At 34.7% G+C, this 23,071-nt stretch overlaps 1 protein-coding gene across 7 annotated transcripts in view; it reads left to right on the forward strand.

The window, feature by feature from the left end:
- Nucleotides 1-23,071, forward strand: part of ARHGAP24 (Rho GTPase activating protein 24) — a 498,792-nt gene that overhangs the window by 453,454 nt on the left and 22,267 nt on the right. For all 7 annotated transcript variants that reach the window (XM_003923977.4, XM_074396393.1, XM_003923976.4 and 4 more), the window contains 3 exons: nt 15,341-15,473; nt 18,155-18,228; nt 20,520-20,641. In XM_003923977.4, coding sequence (XP_003924026.2) covers nt 15,341-15,473; nt 18,155-18,228; nt 20,520-20,641 — 329 coding nt within the window. The remainder of the gene's footprint in view (nt 1-15,340; nt 15,474-18,154; nt 18,229-20,519; nt 20,642-23,071) is intronic.

A 23,071-nucleotide genomic window follows, 5' to 3' on the forward strand; every position in this document is an offset into this window, starting at 1 on the left:
CCACTGCAGGAATGTATGGCAAAGGGTATTGTTCATCAGAATTGATGTCACTCTGTTTCCTATCTATGAAATGGGGAAAGGGTGGCAGTAGAATCAACACCACAATATTCCTGGGAGCAACGTATCAGTCCTGACTGGGCTAGGCAAGCCAGATGCTATTGTGAGATAAACTATTTTCTTGGGTGTAGAGTTGATGTGTGAAATCATGATTTCCTATCTGCTGAATAAGGCCTGAAGTTTCAAGACAGCCTGAAAGGTACATCTCAGCCCCTTTACACTTCAATCCATGCAAAAACTCAAACTCAAGATTTCAGACTGTACAGTCATAGAGCCCCAGTATCACAGTGTGAATAAAAGATCTAAGGGCAGGGCCTGTTGGAACAAAGTGGAGAAAGCAAGTGGTAGGTTGAAAGCATGTGGACCAGTTAAAGGGAGAAATTTGCATTCCTAAAGAGTTGGAAAAGCAAAGAATTCACTCCCAGGAATTTGCCTAAGGCAAGCTCTGTGTGTGTAGATGGTGAACTGGATACCTATTTTCAGCACCCTAAATGATTCTCTGAAGTCAAGGCGAGGCCAGCCTCTAAAGTCCCGAATAGCTCTTTACTTATAGTAACTCTTAATGTTCCTATTTTCTGATGCACTTCTTAGAGGTATGATGGTGTGACAAAATTTGATAACCATTGTCTTTGACTATTTCTCAAACTTCTCTCATTCACATTCTACCCTCATGATTTTAGCCATTTCCGTATAAAGCCTGCATTAAGTTTATTGATATTTTTCTTTAAACATAGTTACAGTTTTCTGACCAATTTTGTGGTAAAAGGAAATTTATGTATTATTGTTCTTTGAAAACCAGCACTACTTGCATAAATATGAGGTCGATGTAACATAAGTATAGTGACAAGATCATGTTATGAAATGTCCCTGCACACAGCTGCTTTCTGAAGGCTCTGACCCTAAGGCCCTCTGTTGATTTGATGAAAGTGGAGATTGGCCAGTGCTACTACCACTTTAACTTGACTCTTCTTTCCTAACTGATGCTTCCTCTTTGATGTAGTCAGGAGAATTGAAAGAGAACCAAGAAAGAACTGGTGTTTCTACTAAGTTATGTGATGTCAATATCCTATTTTTGTGGCATCTTAAGTTACTTGGAATAACCCACACTTTGGGAAATACAGTCAGGTCACTCTTTGTGAACACCAGGAGGCCTCTTTCTTTTAAATGCTTGGCCTCTTCTCTAATTTGAATAAAGAGTAACTCACAAGAGTTCAGTGAAACCACTTTATAAACCCACCAAGGTCTGAAAAATTAACAGGCTGTGAGGGAAAATAGCTCATATGTGAAAAATACCTCCACGAATGCGTATTAACTAAATATTTATGTGGGACAGGATGTATACTAGAAAACCGTAATGTTGCATTGTGTTTTACTCTGTGATATATCTAAAAAGCCCATGCATCTAGAATTGGGAATATGAACTTTGCTTTCCTTCCCATTTATCTTTCCAGAATTTCGGCTTACTTCCACTGAAACCCAATGGGGTTATCAATACAAGTGCACCATTAACCAAGAAGTGTTTCAATATTTGGCATATCTGTCAGTTGGTGTTTGTCTACTTATTTGCAGGAATACAATGTAGATGTTAAAGGTTCAGCCTTCCATGACAGAAAGAACGGGACTAAATCTGCCACTTACTACCCATGTTAATGAATTGAAACTGGTTACCGAACTTCTCAAAGCTAATTTCCTCATACAAAATAGAAATCATCATGTCTAATCTCACAGGATTGTTGTAGTCATTCACTTAAAAATAAAACAAAATGGAACAAAAATACTTGGAATATGTAAGTGAAATAGCACAGGCCCTGGCATGCTGTAGGCACTTTTTATTATCATTGTAAGTATGGTGATGGAGATAATGATGGTGATGATGACTCTGACTAACATTTTATGTTATAAGGAAAAGTAATATTATCTAATCTATGTGATACAAAGACTAATATTTCACCAGAAACTCTTCAGTATGTTTAATCCAGGAAGTCTTCATTTATGATTTGAAACCTCTAAGATAATTAATTCCTACTGAAAATAAGTAAGGTATCTGTAAGATTGTATGTTATGAAAGGTGTGTTTTTCTGTGTTTTATGACTCAGATTGTAAATTTTATTTCATGAAAGCATATCCCTTAAAGTCATGTTTTTGAAATAAAGGGAATCATGTTTTACGTATTGTAATTCACCCATTTCAAGAGTACAATCCAATGATCATTAACAAATTTACCAACTCATGAAACCATGATGATAAATCAGTTTAAGAACATTTTTATCACTCCAATGTATTTCTTATGCTCATTTACTGTTATTCCCAGCTCCTCTTCCTTCTCAGGCAACCACTAATCTGTTTCTGTCTCTATAGATTCTTCCTTTTCTGGAAATTATTATAAGTTGAATCATTCACTATTCTTTTGCATTTAGCTTTCACTTAGCATAATACTTTTGAGGTTCATCTGTTACAGGAAAGGGGTCCAGATCCAGACCCCAAGAGACGGTTCTTGGATATTCCACAAGAAAGAATTCAAAGCAAGTCCATAGAGTAAAGTGAAAGCAAGTTTATTAGAAAATTAATGAAATAAAATAATGGCTACTCCGTAGACAGAACAACCCCAAGGGTTTCTGGTTGCTGATCTTTATGGTTATTTCTCAATGATATGCTAAACAAGTGGTGAATTATTCATGCTTTCCCTTTGTAGACCATATAGGATAACTTGCTGACATTGCCATGGCATCTGTAAACTGTCATGGCACTGGTGGGAGTGTATGAGAATAATCAGAGGTCAGTTTGGCCAGCCTCTTTACGGCAATCTGTTTTATCAGCACGGTCTTTATGACCCGTATCTTGTGCTGATCTCATATCTTATCCTGTGACTTAGAATACCTTAACCATCTGGGAATGCAGTCCAGTAAGTTTCAGCATCATTTTACCCAGCCCCTATTCTAGGTGGAGTTGCTCTGGTTCACACACCTGACACATCCATGTCATAACATACATCAGTAGTTGCTTCCTTTTTAGTGAAGAGTAGAATTTTATTTTGTGAATATACCATATTTTGTTCATTCATCTATCAGTTGGAGACATTTATGCTGTTTCTACTTCTTGGCTCTTATTAATAAGATTTCTGTGATTCATGTATAAGTTTCTGGGTAAAGATATGTTTAATATTTTGGTGGACTATTCCTAGAAGCAGAATTGCTGGATCATATCTATGTTTAATATTTGAGGAACTGTTAAACTGTTTTCCAAAAAGGCTGAACTATCTGATATTTCCACCAGCAATGTATGACTGTTATGATATTTTTTAATTCTAGCCATTCTAGTGAGTATGAAATATTTTTTTTTATTTTAGCTTTTGATATGCAATTTCCAAATAACTAGTGATGTTCAACTTTTTTCATGTATTTATGAGCCGTTCTTTTTACTTTTCATGAGCCATTCTAAAAAGTAACTCAAAGCTTAGTTACTAAATCTCTAACTCATAGTGTAAGACAGAAATTAAAAGGGTTTTCTGGTGTATCCATTTGAGTCAGCAAGTTATCGCCAAAATCAGGCCACACAAAACTTGTACCTTCTCTGAATACTTCAACAATCTTATATTCCAACATCAAAGTATTCTTAACATTAAACTTGATGATACTACCCTTATTATTAATAGGTATACATAAATTGAGGGGAGCAGTTAAAAAGTTTTAAAAGAATCCAGGTTACTCTTTAGAAGATATATGTTTTTATAATATTTTATTTTTCTGATTCTTTTGATAATCCATGGTAAGGAAATGGTTACAAAGTCTCTAAGGAATTAATAGTGATGTTCTGGGAATATCAGTTTAGGGTTGATATAAATGTCTACAATATTATGGGAACACACACTTATATACCCAAGAGGACATCACTGTGGATATTCATTGAAAACTCTGTATTCATAAAGTCAAACTTACATATAGAACTAGAATATGAACTCAAAGAAGGTAGAGAATTTTGTGAATCTTAATCATCTTTTTTATCTCTAATGCCTAGAACAATGTCTAATGTAATGCAGGCATTCAATAAATGTTTGTTGAATAACTCAATACTAGGAGTATATTTTGAATCAGTTGTTGAATGAAAAAAAAAAAATGCCCAGATTTGTGATAGCTCAGGAAGTAGAAAACTCAAGAACTAGTTTTCATAGATTAGAATTTAGGAAACTTGAAAATTACCACGTTGCAAAATAATTTCTGAAATTCTGTTAGAAAATAATTTTTGTCAACTAAGGCAAAATGCTTGTCTGGGTCAGTATGCAAGGTCATAATCCTATGAATGGGTTCAAAATTTCATAAAACCGCAATTCCAAGTCAGGACCAGTACCTTTATTTGCTTTCTACTCCTGAAATGCTGTCATGACTATCGACATACTATACTTCCAAAGCAAACTAGATTTTGATTTATAACAAAACAATAACAAAAACCAAACCAGAATAAAACAAAAAACTTGCCTCTTCTCAATGAAATTTGTTTTATCACTCTTTCTTTCCTCACTCGGACCCCTCTTACATTGTCCAAACAGAAAACACTAATATGAAAATCATCTGAAATGTAGTGACAAAGGATCCCTTCTAGCAAAGGGCATGAACTGCATTTTTAATGTGAGAGCTACAATAAAGACGTAACAGCTCTTTTATACCTTTTTATGTGTTTCCCTTGATTTATACATACATATTAATAAACTAGGATGGTATCATCCAGTCCAATACACTAAGAATACTTCCATGTTGGACGTATAGTACAAGTTTTGTGTGGACTTGAATGATTTTGGCAATAACTTGTTGACTCAACTGAATATACCAGAAAATCTTTTTAATTTTCCTCTTACACTGTGAGTTAGAGATTCGGCTGTGTAAAACTAGGCTTCTAGTTACTCATTTCTTGCGTGGAGCACAAGAATTTGTTTTCTTACTTTATTTATTTTTACTGGAAGAAAATATATTTTCTAGGAAAGAATATATGTGATTTTTCATTGTTCATCCAGAATCAGATAATCATAGTTCTCCACACTTGTAGTGAATATGGCAGGAAATGAGTGACATGCAATAAGGTCATTGTTGGAGACACATGAACAAGTAATAAGTTACTGTCTAGCCTTCATTAGCTAGAAAATTATTTGTGATGTTTGGCTATATTTTATTTTTTTATTTAAAAATGGAAATATTAAAGTATATGTAATATGGCTTTTAAATGCTGTTAGAGAATACACACACACGTACATGCACACACAAATACACACGTATATGTTTAAGCATAAATGTACCCCTCAGCATGAGAATATCAATAATATTTCTCCTGGGAAGTCCTTGGTTACATAATCTAAAATCTCTCAGATTATGAGATAAATTGTTGAATGTATTACGAAGATTACATTTCCTTTGTTTCTTCTGAAACCCCATCTGCAGAGCTTAGTGAAGGGAAAAACGTGTAGGCAGGCAAATACAATGGTAAAGTAACTAAATACAGCCAAAACTTCTCTATTTTTGCTATGCCAAGTTCGTTAACAGTTTGCCAAAACTTTTAAGACCATATGATACTGAAATTACAACCCATTGCACTTCAAGTCCTAGCTCCAATTGAAGCAAGAAAAGGCTGTGTGATGAAGTCTCAGGCATATATTAATGTATTTACTAATAATGTAAGACATGAAAACTAGAACAGCCACGTAAACTCTCAATGAAAAAATACCATCTAGTGTTTGTGTATCAGGAATCAAAGGTTAGGAAAACAGAATACTCCAGCTTAGCAAAAAATCAAAGTTCATTATTACAGCATCTAATCAGATAACTGCATCATTATAGTGTACCTAGAGATTATGTGTTATTTCATTCAGTTCTTTTTATTTCTGAGTAATTCCTGGGAGAAATGTGAGGTGAGCAAGAAGTTCACCTCTCTCAAACTAGTCGTGTAACCTACTGTGTAGTAGATAGTACAGTGTATAGTATAGGTGTGATTTGTTAAGGATAACAAATGTGTTTTCTTGTTGAATCTCTTATGGTGAGTAGTTTATAACCACCTGAAAACAGGTCATCTGAATTGACAATAACCTACCAATCTTTTAAATCATTCTTGCATTCCTTAGTATATATGTTATTCTTTGTGAATTTAGGAAGTGATGTTCCACAGAGCAGTCAGAGAAGGAGTTAACGTGTGGACATTAATTCATCCTGACTCCCAACCTAGATATAGAATGTTTATGCTTATTAAAGCTCTTAAGCAAACTAACTACTTTGTCCACTGGTAGCTACAGATACCCTGTGGGACCTCAAGGCTTTAGCTTTCTCCTGAGACAATTGTAAATAAATGCAATGAAGATCTACGGACACTAAGGAGAGAATAACATCCCACAGGAGATTTCATTGATTTTCTTTATACCATAAAACTGATTGGATATGTTTAAAATGATTCTACAAAGAACAAAATATATATGTGTCTGTATGTATGAACATTTATGTGTGTGTAATATGTATTTACAATAGAATCTCTGTAGTTTGCAAACAAGCTATCCTCTTTCTATCATTGTTTACTTTCAAATAGTTTCTTATTTGAATACTTGTCCTAAATAATTGTATAGATCATTGATATGACTAGGATCTTAGTTTAATAGAAAAAATATTTGTGGGATCATTGATTTTAGATTTAATCTCTTTGGGAGAAAATTAATCATGTTTTTGTTAAGTTTGGAAAATATTAGTGTCATTTGCAGTATGAGATGCATCGTGTGTATTTGAATGTTACTTCTAAGTTAAATTTGGATATGAGATTGAATCTTGGGTATAAAATCAGTAAAGCTGTAGGTACATATTGAGTCATTTTAAAAGCTGTGTTGATTTATTTTGTAACTGACAGCACTTAAGGTTTTAGTAAGGTTTTGTTATTGTTGGAACTGAATGCGTATGTTATACAAAGTAGCCTGTTTAAGTTATATACTAATGTAATTATTGCTTTCAGGAAACTTTTCTGAATGTTCTACATCAAGCCTTATAAGTATCTTGATCCTGCTAACCTTTCTTTTTTTTTTTTGTGAAAATACCTTGGTACTATAACAGAAAAAGTCAGAATTTATTTTTATTCTTTAGTCTAAATTTTTAATTTAGAGAGACACGGTAGAATATATCTATTTCTAGAGTAAATTGATGCTCTCAAAAATATTAATTCAAACTAAATGGCAACAACTCTAATGACTAATTTATAAAATAGAGGTGTCTGTTTTTGTGGGTTACATATTCATTTATTTATGCTTAAACAATTGCCCTTGGCATTTAAATATGGTATTCAAAAGCTATGCAACAATGCATTTTGTTTTTTATTTATATTTGTTTGGTACTGATTATTACCACCTACATGTTTTTTAAGGGAGTTAGAGGTAGGAGGACAGGCTGGATATCAGGAAGACCAGTTAATATGGTATTGTGTTAGTGGAGATAGTAATATAAACTTGAACTTAAGCAGCGTCAGTGAGATTTCCAAAGAAAGTATGGATTCATAAGCTATTATGTCAGAATATATATGAATCGAGCATTAGTATTTTTTTAAACTTCCCAGGTAATTCCAACATACTTCTCAGTCCGAGAATCAGCAATTGCTGTTAGATGTAGAGTCTTGGGAAGAGTCCAATTTAGTTTAACTTCTAGGTTTCTTACTTATTTGCATGAATGGTGATGCCATCCATTGTGAAAAAGAATGCTAAAGAGGAACAATTTTACTGGAGATTTTTCTGTTGTTACCAGTCAGTTTTGTTCATATGAAGTTCAAATACAAATGAAACATATGAGAATTCAGTGGAAAGGTCTGATACAGAGATATGGATTTTGTAATCTTGTAGCAAAGTGACAGGGGAACTCATGGATTAATCCAAAGAGTGTGCAGGTTATCCAGGAAAACAACACCATGTGTTGCAGCAGAGGAAGAAGAGCTTGGGAGCTAACTAGTGAGGAACGATCAGAGAATAGGCTAGGAGGTGGAAGGGAAAGGCAAGTAAGGTGTCAAAGAAACACTGAAGTAGAGACTTACTCATGGGAAATAGTAGAAAATGAATAAATATCCATAATGTTTTTCAGTTTAGGGAGTTAGCTACTTTCTTCTTGAGGATTCTGTGGTATAGAAGCACCAAACTCAGATTGTTGAGAGTAATCTCTGTCTTACAGCTATACTACAAGGTATTTTGTTACATTGAGCACCTTATGTACATAAAGAGGCTGATTTGTGTACGTGTGTGTGTGTACACTCACATGCATGTGCTTGCATGTATGGGATGTTGGAGTGATTGTATGTTAAACTGTCAAATATTTTTATATGATTAGCTAGCATAGAAAGGGAGGAGTCTCTATACACATAAGTAATTCTAGAGGGAGGAGAGAGAAGATCAATGTGACAATTTGGTAAAGCTTGGACACTATATTAGTCTGTTATCACGCTGCTGATAAAGACATACCTGAGACTGGGCCTTTATAAAAGAAAGAGGTTTAATAGAGAACTCACAATTCCACATGGCTAAGGGAGACTTACAATCATGGTACAAGGCAAGGACGAGCAAGTCACATCTTACATGGATGGTGCAGGCAAAGGGAGGACTTGTGCAGGTAGACTCCCATTTTTAAAACCATCAGATCTCATGAGACCCATTCACTATCACGAGAACAGCACAGGAAAGACTCAACCCCATGATTTGATCATCTCCTCTGGGTCCCTCCCACAACACATAGGAATTATGAGACCTACAAGATGAGATTTGGGTGAGGACACAATCTCATCTCTTCCACTGGTGAGACAAATATGTAAGTAGTAGGCTCCCACAGATGTTAGAAGTGGCCACATTTAAACTTGTGACCATTATACATTGGAACTCCCTTCTTTCTTTGGAATTTTCCACTCTAAATACGTGTTCTAGAGAATAAAATCTCAACGCCCAAGTTTTAACCCAGATCAATTACACCAGAATATATAAAACCCAGTCAGCAATTATTAGAAAAAGTTTTCAGTTAATTCCAGTGTGCAGCCAAGGTTGTGAATCCTTGTTTTCTATATTACATTGGTTTATCTGACAGTGTTTCCATAAATTTACATCAAGTGAAAGCATGTTTCTGTTTTTGCAGTAACATTTCATTACTTAGTACTCTGATAGTACCATCAACAGTTTTACAAACAAGCTCACCAAAAGTAGTCTTGGAGGTTGTTTAGCCAGTTCAAACTGTCATAATAAAATACCATAGACTGGTAGCTGAAACAACAGAAAGTTCTTATCTCACAGTTCTAGAAATCGGAAACCTAAGATCAGGGTGTTAGCATGGTTGTGCTCTGGTGAATGTTGCCTTCTTGGCTTACAGATAACTGTCTTCTGGTTGGATTTGTGGACAAGCAGAGAGAGAAAGAGCAAGCTCTTTAGTGTCTTATTTTATAAAAGCCCTAATCCCATCAGGCCAGGCCCCACCCTCATGAACTTGTCTAACCCTAATTACCTCCTAGAGCCCTATCTCCAAGTATCATTGCATTAGGAGTTAGGCTTTGATAGGAATAGGAGGGGGGGATATTCAAACCATAGCAGATATCATGTAGTTCTCTGCCATCAGTAGCTTTAAACCAGGAGAATCCTATTGGGACAAGCACTAGTTCACTGCAGTCTAGCACTTAGCCTGGAGCTGAAACAGTCTTTTGGTTTTGTATATAATTCATTGGTGACACTTAAGTAACTGCAATAAGCCTTGACAGTTTAACCAGATTCTAGTTTCACTGCTGAAAAATGCATCTGTTTTGACAGATACATCAAAAAATAAGTTTGAACAGAACCAGACTTTTTAAAGAAATGTTGAGTTTAGTCTGGAGCTGCTTAGTATCTTTGGAATTGCTTCTGTGTCTTGGTGAACTCAGCAGGCAAAGCAGAGTATTGCTTAAGCAAGACCGTTTGGTGGTAGCATTCGTGTTGGAAGTACTGCTGAATGTTTTCAGTCTCATATATGTTCTCCCTGGAGGCTGATGGATATGACATTATTATTTTTTAATTCTAAGTGAATTTTAGGTCATCTCATTGTGCTCATTGCAGATAAGTTCACAATATCTTTAATAACTTCCTATGTGGGTGCATTGAAAATTCATTCTATTCAGTTAAACCAAGGGATTATACTGCATAGTATTCAGAGTGAAAAATTCCCATTTCTAATTTTGAGGCTTAAATGTTACGAGGTTTTGTCTGTGAAGTATTATACTTGTAATTATGGTGGCATTTGGATTGATCCATGTGTGTAAGTATGTTTATGAGGAAAGGAGGAATGGGGATAGAGGATAAGCAAGAAGGGATTCTTGTCAAACTCTTTTATCCTTGTTCGCACCTAGAGGTGCAAAAAGAGGCCTATGTCGTACCTAGATGATAAGTAGGACAGATAATTTCCAGGAAATATAAAGAACATTCTTCAGATCACATACCTGGCAGGAGCTCAGCAGTAGAATACACAGAAAGTGTTATGAGTAGAAGAAAATGAGAGATGGTATGGAAAAGTGCTGGTGATCAGCTAGAAATATAAACTCAAAGGAAGAAAAAAGGGTCTATATTGTTTATTTATTTTTCACCTAGCATGTGGCCTGAGGCTGTGCATATTATAGGTGCTCAGGAACTACTTGGTGAGTGAATGATTGATCCCAGAATGATCAAAGTAGCCCTATGAGAATATAAAATTAAGTCAATAACAGGAAGCCTCATGGAATTCTCCATTTAAATTTGTAAAAACAAACAAACAAAAAAGCAATAAACAGGAAGAAACAGGATTCAAACGTAAAGTCCAAGTATGATATAATATGCAAACCAAATCTATATGTTGCTCAACTAAGGAACATATGCTACAAAGCTCCTCCTGGTCTGAGAGCTCTTTCACTCAGATCTCTGGGCCTATCTTGTGCTGCCTTTGTCTACCACTGGATATAATATACTTGATTATTTATCTTACCTTCTGAAAAGACTCTACTACCAGTTGAGTGAAAGGGTCTTGAGTCTGCATAATGACTTTAGCAAATAGTCTTGAACTTCTACCTGTTAAAAGATAAAATTACAACAAATCTAGTTTTGTAGATCTTCATTGGCTTTTTTTTTTTTTTGTGGTTCTAGAATCCAGCAGCACTTTGCGCCAAAATGGTTCAGAATGTTCTACTTTATCACATGTGCAGGTTATATTTTCAGGCAGAGAAAAAGAAGCTACCTACGGAAAACAGAAGCAAGGTACAGAGAAAGCCCAGTTACATGGTTGACATCTCATACATGGTTTGCACAGCCGGCTGCCTGTGATTGGCTGAAACTCGGCTATTTGTTCCTAGTTAGGTTTTTACTTCGTTTCTGGTACTGAGTTAGGTCGCAGTTAGGAACTTGTAGGGAGGCATCCTTGGGCCAATTTCAATTTTATTTAGCATACCAGAGAGCATGACTCTAAAGCATCTCATATCTCAGTGTTAGCCAAAAAGAATTTTTGTGAAGTTTCCTGTTAAAGTACTACTGGGGTTAACAGCCGAACCTACTCATTGGCCTTCGGTGAGGCCCTGATGTATGTAAATGTGGTGTTGTTCTTAGGGGAAGAATTTTTATTCTCCATTGTACATAGACTTTTGCCACAACGCAGTCCCTTCACTTTACTTTGGGGAAGACTGAGATACATTTCTCTGAGACAAAGATGGTACTTTCTTTTAGGTACATTGGGCAATTACACATAATATTGTTATCTAATTAATTAGTTGCACATAGAGGTAAATATTAATTTGGCAGAGTAGTGGATTTCCAATAAGAGATAGAAAGCTAGAGAGGGAGATTCACAGGGTTTCTATTTTGTAGACTGAACATACAAAAATATTTTTCAGAGAAACACCGGACTTCCTCATTGCAATAGGTAGCCTAATAACAATTAGGGCATGTGACTGAGAACCTCTTGAGGTGAATCAGAACTGGAAAAATACGTTAGATTCTGTCTAGAAATGATTGTTTTCTTTAGTGAGAAAGGACAAAGCAAAAATGAAAACTCTAGAAAAATGCGAAAGTCTCTATTTCTACAGAGTAGCCTAAGTTTAATAAAGCCAAAAAAAGAATCATAAATTTTTAAATTTTAGCCTTAAAGCAAAAACTTAATAACCTTTGTTAATCAAACAAAATGTAATTGGACTTTTTTTCTCATCCTTTATATAACTAGCTGTGTGCATATATACTGTAATGCTAGAAAGCTCTTGTATCACTTCTGGGAAGGAATAAAATAATCATCCCACTCCGCCTTTCTTACCTTGATTCATGGCTCAAATATTTCTATTCTTAGAACATTACTGCAGCTTTGGTGCTAAGAAAATTGCTGGTAGAGGGAGAATGATTCTGCGGCCCTTCATCCTTCACAATTTTTACACCATCTCATCGTCTAACTTTGCAATCTCGCCATCTAGTGTTCAAAGGTTCTCAATACCATAGTTTATAAAATGCTTCACTTCATTAAAAGCAAAACAGTAAAGTGCTAAGCAATTTGCTTTAAAAACAGTGTTTGGGAACAGCCAATGTAATAAACAGATCATCAATGAAACGTTAAAGCAAATTTTTTGTTAAATCTTTCTTGTTTATTATTATTGTCTCATTTATGTATTGTATTTATTCATAAATATTTGATATCTTGTTTCTATAGACATGCAAATTATACATAACATACTCTACATATTGAAATATATACTTATTTTATATTTTATTTTTACATTCTTCTCTCTCTGTACTACCTATACCTAACAAAATTATCATTGACTCTGAAGGCAAACAAATGTGAGTCAGTCATGATGGTAGATTGAATTAGAGTGGAATCAAAAAGAAATAGTTTATTGGAATGTTTGACTATTATGCATATCCTGCCCAGGCTGTGGTTTTATTACTGCTAATGACTGTCCTTTCGAGGGGCAGATATAGCAAGAAAAACACAGAAGACTTTGATGCGCATGAAATATGGTGGTTTTTCAGAAAACAAACATCCAAAAATACTACACAAGTGTATTGCTTGTCTTACCATTGAGACTATTTTAAATCTTTTAAAAACAATTTTTTTGGAATTTAGTTTTAGGAATGAATGAGTTGATTGTAATTTTCAAGATGTCCTGGAAATATAATTTTTATGTTTTTTACAAGGTTTTAAGATGATCTCTTCTATAATGTCTATAGGTTCAGAATTTTAGAAAGAAAAACATATATTTACTTAGTTATCAAGAAGACAAAATAAGTTAGTTCAAACAAGCCCTTTCAGATAATCTCCATCGTTTTAACATCTATAAAACAGTTGACAATATGCCTGTTCTGAGAGACTCCAATGTCAAAACGGAAAACCTCAGCCCTTACCCTGAAGAAGGCAAAGTCCTATGGTCCATGAGGTTGCTGCCTACTGTTCAGACCTTAAGCATTTCCACTCTGGACTCTGGCCTTCTTAGCCTTTGTCAATTCTGCAAAGACAGGTGACTCCCTCCCACTTCAGGCTGTTTTTTCCCCTTGCTTTGATCAGAAATGCCTTCTTCTGTCCTTACGCACTCTTCAAATCTTTTCCCAAACATCATTTTCTCGGAGGAGACCTCCAAACCTTCTCTTGTTGTTAGATGATGTGCCATAATTTCTTTTATTTTCACTCATCTTATTTTGGAATCTCATACTTGTCTTATTATCAACTTAATATCTGCTGCCTCAACTAGATTATAAGTAGTGAGCAGGCTAGAATAATACCACTTATTTAAACCCCTGAGGTCCTAGCCACTGTGTTTTCCATAATACCCATTAGAAGTAGATGTGCAGTAAATAAATACCTGATGAAACCAGCCCATGAGCCCAAAATTGAGAACTGAGAAGCCCATTGTCTCAGCTCATATAATTTTGTAAAGTCGGCTCTGCTTTCATGCCACAGCTAAGAGAAGAGAATATTCACTGAGGCAGGAAACCCCAGTGCCTGCATTCCAGTTCTCAAAGCACACCTCTCTGGGGACATGTCACTTCCTGCAGCACAACTTGAGAGTGAGGTAAAGAATTCCCTGAGTTGTTCACTACCACTCTTCCGGGTTCACAAGAAGTCAATTCTCCTTTCATGCTTTTGCTTCTTCTCCCCTGAAATACAAAAATCAAACAACTTCTCCCCTCCCCACACACAAAACTCAATTCTTCCCTTCTTTACTATGATCCATCTTCATGGATTAACAGGAAATATAAGATACAGAAGAGAAAATATAAATTAATATTTTAGTAAGTTGTCTTGCCAATCACACTCAGTAGACGAAACAAATAAATTATTCAAGTTATGTAAAGGACTTTAGGTGTTCATTGTTTATTTTCATGACATTGCTCTTCTTTTCTAGAAGACTCTAAGGATTCCCAGCTATCTTAGAATATTAGACAAGCAATTATGCCAAGAATCAATCATTTTCAAAATGAGCTCTGTTAAAGATGTATAGCATGTCACACTAAGCTTTGAGTATCTCTGGGCAAACACCAACACCTCAAAAATGAGTCCAACATTTTGAGAGATGAGTGAGGATTTAGTAATTCATTTTGACATTGAATGCACACATACACACATCTGTAGATTTGATATAGTTTTTGTAAATTTTATTACAGTTTATTTAAGATCTAATATATTTTCATTGTTTTCTTAAGTTAACACCTTTGCTTACCATCAGATACACGCACAAAAATATGCTCGAATGTTCAAACCACACTGAAAATTCTTTAGTTTTTTTAAATTTTATGGGTACATAGTCAGTGTACCCATATATTTATGGGTTACATGAGATATTTTGATACATGCCTACATGTGTAATAATCACATCAGGGTAAATGGGGTATACATCATCTCAAGGATTCATCATTTCTTTGTGTTATAAACATTCTAATTATACTCTTTTAGTTGTTTTTTAAATGTATAATAGATTATTGTTGACTGTAGTCACCCTATTGTGCTATCAAATGCTAGATCTTATACATTCTACCTTACTATATTTTGTACCCTTAACCATCCCCACTCCCACCCACCCACGCACACATGCACTATGCTTCCCAGCCTCTGGTAGCTATCATTCCACTCTCACTGATGATTCTCTAGGTCCTTCTAGGCCTTCTTCTCCCCACCTGTGGTGGCATCTAGTAGGCATCACAGAAATGCTCTCTGAAAACTGGATCAATTCATTCAGTTGCCAACTGGGATAGAATTCTGACTCTTAGACTCTTGAAAAAAATAAATAGAATGGTATGAAGTTTACTTCAGAGAATGTCTTCACACTTATGTCTCCACAGCAACACAGATGTACACACGGTGGCATCACTTCTTAAGCTGTATCTCCGAGAACTTCCAGAACCAGTTATTCCTTATGCAAAGTATGAAGATTTTTTGTCATGTGCCAAACTGCTCAGCAAGGAAGAGGAAGCAGTAAGTTGGTGCATTTATTTCCAAATAAACTTTTGTTTGGAATTTTTGTCTTTGTTCTTAGTCTTAAGTCTGTAAATTTCCATTGCCCTATCCCAGTGTTATTCTCCATTATCCTATGTATTGACCTCACACACACTGAGACTTTCCATATACGGCTCAGGTACCATTTCTGATCCCCTCTGTAGTTAAAAGAAGAAGAAGAAGAAAAGAAAAAATATGGCTGAATAAATTAAATCAGCACGACTTGCCACTTTACTTCCCTAAATGGTAAACGCAGTGCTATGTTAGGCCACATATCACACAAAAGGGTGACTGCTGGCCAGACAAGGTGGCTCATGCCTATAATACCAGCACTTTGAGAGACAAGGGTGAGTGGATTGCCTGAGGTCAGGAGTTCAAGATCAGACTGACCAACATGGTGAAACCCAGTCTCTACTAAAAATACAAAAATTAGCCAGGCGTGGTGGTGCATACCCATAATCCCAGCCACTCGAGAGGCTGAAGCAGGAGAATTCCTTGAATCTGGGAGACAGGTTGCAGTGAGCCAAGATCTAATCACTATATCCTGGGCTACAGACTGAGACTCTGTCTCAAAATAAACTGACTGCAGTGTCTCATAATCTTTTAACTGTGTTGACCAAAACCACTTCAAACAGTGGCTTGTATACAAAATCCTACCTACTGCTGTTTCTTTAAACAGTTTTGTTAAGATATAATTTTTATACAATACAATCCTTGATTTAAAATGTACGATTCAGTGTTTTCAGTATATTCTCAGAGTTGTGCAACCATCACCAAAATCTAATTTTAGAATATTTACAGTATTTTTATTGCCTCAAAATAAACCTCATACCCTCTCTTAATCCTCCTTTTCCCCCCAGCTGTTGGCAACTACTAATTTATTTTCTGTTCCTATAGGTTTGCCTATTCTTGACATTGCATATAAATGGAATCATTCAACCTTTTTTGTGTGTGTACACAATTGGCTTCTTTCACTGTTTTCAAGGTTTACTCATGTTGTGCCACTTATCAGTATTTCATTCCTTTTATTTCTAAACAATATTCTGTTATTCATTCATTCATCAGACAGACCTTTGTTTTTTTTTTCTTTTTTCATTATTTGGCTACTCTGAATTATGCTGTTGTGAACATCCATGTACAAAGTTTTGCATAGACCTATGTTTTTATTTCTCTTGGATATACACCTAGAAGGTAGAATTGTTGGGCCATATGTAACTCTGTGTTTTTCAAAAGGCCTCCAGCATTTTAAATTCTCACCAACAATGAGTGCAGAGTCTGATTTCTTCAAATCTTTTCCATCACTTGTTACCTGTCTTTTTTGTCCTAGCCATCCCAACATGAGTAACGTCATAACTCATTGAAGGTTGAATGGCATTTCCCTGATGGCTGATGAGGTTGAACACCTTTTTGTGTACTTATTGGATATTAGCATATTTTCTTTGGAAAAACATCTACTCAGATTATTTCCTCATTTTTAACTAGATTATTTGCCTTATTATTAATAGTATTGAGTTGTAAGAGTTTATATAGTTTAGATACATGTCCCTCATAAATATGATTTTCAATTATTTTCTCACATTCTATGTGTTGTCTCTTTATTTTCTTAATGGTATCCTTTGAAACACAAATGTTGTGAACTTTGGTGAAGTTAAATTTATCTATTTTTAATCAGTTGTGTTTTTGTGTTGTATCTAAGAAGACTTTGCTTAATACAAGGTCACAAATAGTTATTCCTGTATTTTCTTCTAAGACTTCTATAGGTTCACCTGTTACCTTTAGATCTGCGATTCACTTTGAGTTCATTTTTGGTTTTGGTGTGAGGAAAGGAACAAACTTAATTTTTCTTCATGTGGATATATAATTGTCTGAGCACCGTTTGTTGAAAGACTCTTCTTTCCCCCATTATATTTTCTTGACTCTCATGTCAAAAACTGCTGCCTATTTTTATAAATGCAGTTTTATTCCGTTTGTTATGTAATACTGACTGTGGCTGCTTTTGCACTATAACAGAACAGTTGAGTGATTGCAAACAGAGATAATTTGTTCTATAAAGCCTAAAATATTTACTATCTGAACCTTTATGGGGAGAAGAAGAAAGAAAATTACATTATCCATTGGCTTTTCTGGTATCATTTACATATTAGAGGAAGTCATACAATGAGAAGAACCAAATAAATTAGTTCTTTGTGAAATTTCCAGAAAGATCACTTTTTCCAATCATACTATCTCCCCAAATGATGTATCCTAAGCATGACCAGCTCTGAGAGACTTGTCAATAGATGTGTTTGTCTATGTTCTGCACATGCTAAAGATGGCAAGGACCCTTATTACGTCGCTTAATTTTTTTCAAATAACCTTATTGATAAACGAGCTTATCTTCTCTTTTCAGGCAATTGCAAGCAAATGTTAAAAATGACAAACAACTTCATTTAAATCTGTCTCTCCACAAATAGTACTTATGGAGATATTTAAAATGCTTGTACATCTTTGAAAATGTTTCTAAAATATTCATTGTGATGGTGGTAAGTTTTCAGGACAAAATCTTTCATTGATAACATGTGAAACTAATGTTTTAAGAAAATCATATGGCCATTCCCATTTGCTTTAATTCTAAGGCCAACATGTAGAAAGATAATACTTATTTTCTTTTTTGTACTCAGGGTGTTAAGGAATTAGCAAAGCAGGTGAAGAGTTTGCCAGTGGTAAATTACAACCTCCTCAAGTATATTTGCAGGTAAGAACTGTCCCAAGGACAAACATAAACAAAAAAAGAAATATTTAGCCTGATGCGAATTTGCGTTTGACAATGAATAAAATCACTCAACTGCTTTGATCCCTGGTGTTGGCTTCTGTAAAATTAAAAGGTTAGACAAGGTGATCCCAAAACCTTCTTTGAGCATTAAATTCCTTGATTCTGAAATTTGATGTTTCTGAAGTGTCTCTTGCCGCTACACATTAAAGATATGTTCTTCTGAACTTCCATCAAGTTGTTTGTACTATTCCAGGAGTGGCATTGTTTAGGAAAAGAAGCATGCTATCTTGGCATGGGAAAGATCCGCATGGGAGCCAAGATTGTGTCATTGACTAGTCGCCTGTCTTTATGCAATTCTCTTATTCTTTCTGAGTCTCAGGGTCCTAATAGGTAAAATGGTAATGAAAACACTTATTTCATGTAGTTGTTTTAAAAAATTGAATTATATTTTAAATGATTAATATATAGTAAGTGTTCAATAAATGCTATTTTCTTTCCATTTCTCTCCCACCTCAGGATTCATCAAAAAGACATTTAACTGAATTCTGTTAGAAAAATAATTGTGCCTGAAAAATGTATCTCTCAGTGTATAACTCAAAGCCTGGGATGGGATATGTTATGTACATGCTCCTGTTTAAGAAACCAAATATGCAAAATTGAAACAGAGTAAACTTAAATAGAGAGTGATGATTGACACTACAAGTCACTGCAGGATGTCTTTCATGATGGCTTCCCAGTCTATTTTAAAATAGAATTCAAAGTTTTAATTCAGTACAATGCATCATTTATGTATGTGTTTGGTGTTATGATGAGATAAGTGTTCAACGGACTAGAAACTATGAAATCTAAGAATAGTATCAGACATCTTGGTGGTAAGTTTCAATGTAACTGAGTAGAAATTCCAAATCCTCCCACAATAATTTTCTCTTGTGATGGCTATACTTAGAAGCAAATGGGACCTTGGGTTCCAGAATTTGAAAAAGCAGGAAATCATACCACTGACAGCTTAGACTTATTAATATAGAGAGTTATAATCCAAAGATTTTGAACTAATTTGAGTTATTCTAGTGGGTGAGTCTAGATTCTCCCTAAGTAAAAGAGAAGAAAAAGAGATTACATTCTCCTAAAGTAAAAGGGAAAAAAAGTTCCTTTGGAACCATATTTTAAGTCTTTATCTCTGCAATAGAAAGGCCTAACTTCTCTTGAAATAATTAAGCAGACTTTTAATTTCAGGTCTTTTAAATAAGAAACGCTAGTTTAACATTTTGCCTTCAATGCTACTATAGTTAGGCTGTATAACAGTAATGAATGTGTGGAAACAGGCACTTTTTTAGAAAGTCATGATATAGTAGTTAAGGGTACAGCCTCTGAGGTCATATCCTCTGGTGGGTTCAGATCTTAGCTTTGCCCCTTACTAACTCTGTCTTTGGAGAAGATCTTCCGTCTGGTACCACATGACTCTCATCTGTAAAACAGAGACAATAATGGTACCTATCTCAGAGACATGCTTTTAGAATTTAATAACTTAGCACCATGACTGACACATAATAGTACTATATAAATATGTTACTTTGATTTTTCATTATTTACTCTCTATCTGATCAGTACAATTAGCAAGCCATGAAATAAGAGAAGCTCTTGTATAAATGAAGAGGAGGTAGGGAATGAAGAAATGCTGAAAGATTATGAAAACAATCTCTCCTATTTTATGCCCCTTATTTTTTAGCACCTAATAAATTGAAACATTTTGCATTTGCAATTTTTATACCATTAGGAATGATGTTTTAATTTCTACTGTATTTTATCTTATTTCTTAAATACTATAAATTTGAAGCTCGCAAATTCTCTACAAAGAGGGTTAATTCCTTCTGTCTAAAATAAGGCATTCTACCAGCTGATCTTATCTACAGTTCTCTAATTGAATATATATATAAGTTATTACTTGATTGAGGGATTGGAAGGGAATCCACATTGCTGACTCTGAATTCCATGTTAGCATTGTCCAAACATACCTGTTCCTTTGATTAACAGAAAAACCAAACCAGGCCAGGCCAAAACAGATAGTCGATATGATATGTAAAGTTTGATCTTTCCTAATTTGCAATATATTTTCCCTGTGTTTGAGTGAGAGATGTGTGAGCATCCACATAATTCTGTCTCCATAGTCATCTTTAAACCTACTCCAGTTTGTGAATTTTCTAATGATTGATTATTATTCTTCCACTGGCAAATTTGACCCCATTGTGTTTTGATCATATGCTTACACTCCGTAGGTTCTTGGATGAAGTACAGTCCTATTCGGGAATTAACAAAATGAGTGTGCAGAACTTGGCAACTGTCTTTGGTCCTAATATCCTGCGTCCCAAAGTGGAAGATCCTTTGACTATCATGGAGGGTAAGTAAATGATTATCTTACACCCTCATCAAAAGAAGAAGCAATTATCTCTTGGTTGGCCAGAATCTACTCACCTCTGAGCAAACCAAGGTAATAAGTGAATATATGGTAACTCCATTTATTAACTGAAGTTCTTTAAATGTGAAATCTTCCTTTTGAGAGTCAGATATTTTTTGTTTGAGTTTACTAAACGTAAAATGTACTAAATCACTCTTCATTAGCTTCACAAAAATAAATGAAACCTTCATAAATCATATGCAAAGTATTATTCCAGACTGAAAAAAAGAAAACTACTTCACTTGGTGAGTTCAATACAGTTTTCAGAAAATTTAAAAAGTTATTATTTTCAGTTAACATGCATTTTTATTAATTTTGATTTTATTTGACTGACTTAAAGAGGGAAAAATGGTATTTTATAAAGCAATGCTGCTTGTTTATTTGTAGGTTAAAACATGAAGAAATTTCTGTTGTTCAAATTACAAAGTGTCTCAATTATTTTCTGCAATGAACTAAACTGCACTTTCCTTTTCTTTCCAGCAGCCCTAGGTGCTCTGTGTCATTCATAGTGCCATTGTTTTCTGCACACAAGACTAACTGATGATTTCAAATTTTAATAGGAAAAGGGGAAGCAGAAGCAAAAATTATTTTTAGATTCACTGTGGGTTTATTTAGTCTAGAACAAAATATCCCCCTCAGTCACTTTGATTTTACTACCTGATACTGTTCCTTTCTTTAAAATTCAACTATTTTCAGTTCTTTGGACATGCAAGAAAAACTTTTGCATGTCCACCTACATCACTTCAGTTTAATTTCCTTTGTTAAATACCAAGGGCAATATAAATTGAACATCAGATTTTTGGCATGAGATAGTTCAGAAAACTTAATTTCTATCTGAAGAGTTTAGCAGGCATTAGAAAATATGAAATTTAAAGCTGCAAGAAGCTTAGAGATATATTAGTCCATTGTTTTTTGAAATCTTTATTATAAATTAAAATGCATACAATACAGAAAACCACCACACTTATGCACACACATACACACACATCTTAATAAATTATATAAAACAAATAACTATCTAGGTAAAAAAAAAAATAGAACTTTTCCCAGCACCCCCAAAACACTTCCTTATGCTATGACCCAATCCCAGTGTCTGTCATCCTAATATCCAAATTTTGATAGCAATTTCTTTGTGTTTCTTTGTAGTTTTATCTCACAAATGAAGTTCCAAGACATTGTATTTAAGTTTCCTATTCCTTTACTTGATATCTTTTTAGAATTTTTAATATACAGAATCCCCTATAACTTGCCATTTGAAAAATCATGTTATTTCACTTGTAGAGTTTCCTATAATCTGGATTTGTTGATTCATGGATTTTTTGATTCATGGTGCAATGGGATATATAAATATTTCTCTGCCCTCTGCATTTTCTGCAAGTTAGGAACTGGATCAACTTCACATTTGTTCTGTGTGACCTTTGATTGTGCTGTGTCCTTATCAGGAGACACATAATGTCACCTTATCTCTCTTTTTGCGAACTTACAAAATTCCTAAAACTATTAATTGGCAGGAAGCTGAAATGCTCATATTGTAATTACGTGGTTTTTTTCAATTAATTATGGTAAAACACATATAACATAAAATGTATCATCTTAACCATTTTAAGTTCACAGGTCAGTAGTATTCAGTACATTCATGTTGTCACCGCCATCCATCTCCAGAGCTCTTTTTGTATTGCAAAACTGAAACTCCCCATCTATTAAACACAAACTCTTTTTGTCCTCTCCCCCAGGCCCTGGCAACCACCCAGCTGCTTTCAGTTTCTATGAATTTGTCTACTCTAGGTACCTCATATACCCATTATCATACTGTATTTGTCTTTTTTTGACTGGCTTATTACCCTTATCATAATGTCCTCAAGGTTCATCCATGTGGCAACATTTTAATTTTTAAGTTAGTAATTGGAATGCTTTTCAAAAAATTCCTTCTCACCTACTGCTTAGGAACCCAACAGTAACTTTTTAAAAGGCAACATAAGCACTGCTTGGGTCTTTCCCTTTACTTACCAATTTTTAAAGCACATAATTAGATATTTATCTCCTCTAAAAGTGAATTCTACTTCTTTATCTTCCTACTATACATATTACTGTGAACATTTTTAAAATATCATTATAAACTCATGTATTAAAATCAGTTTACTTGGTCAATACATTGTAATTACTGTGCTTCGTTGAATCTCCAACTTTCCCATCTTTGACCAGTGGAAGTATCTTCAAATTGTCTTCTTAGTTCTTTAAAAATGATCTTCCTAGTTTGGGGTAGCTATCTTTCTTTTTAGTATGACCAGGTTTCTCAGGCTCATATTATATATTTTATGCCCCAAACCTGGAATCTGTCAATTTCCAAAAGTCCTGACTTCTTTTAGTAGGGAA

This window comes from Saimiri boliviensis, chromosome 3 (assembly GCF_048565385.1).
Source record: "Saimiri boliviensis isolate mSaiBol1 chromosome 3, mSaiBol1.pri, whole genome shotgun sequence".
Taxonomy (NCBI): domain Eukaryota; kingdom Metazoa; phylum Chordata; class Mammalia; order Primates; family Cebidae; genus Saimiri; species Saimiri boliviensis.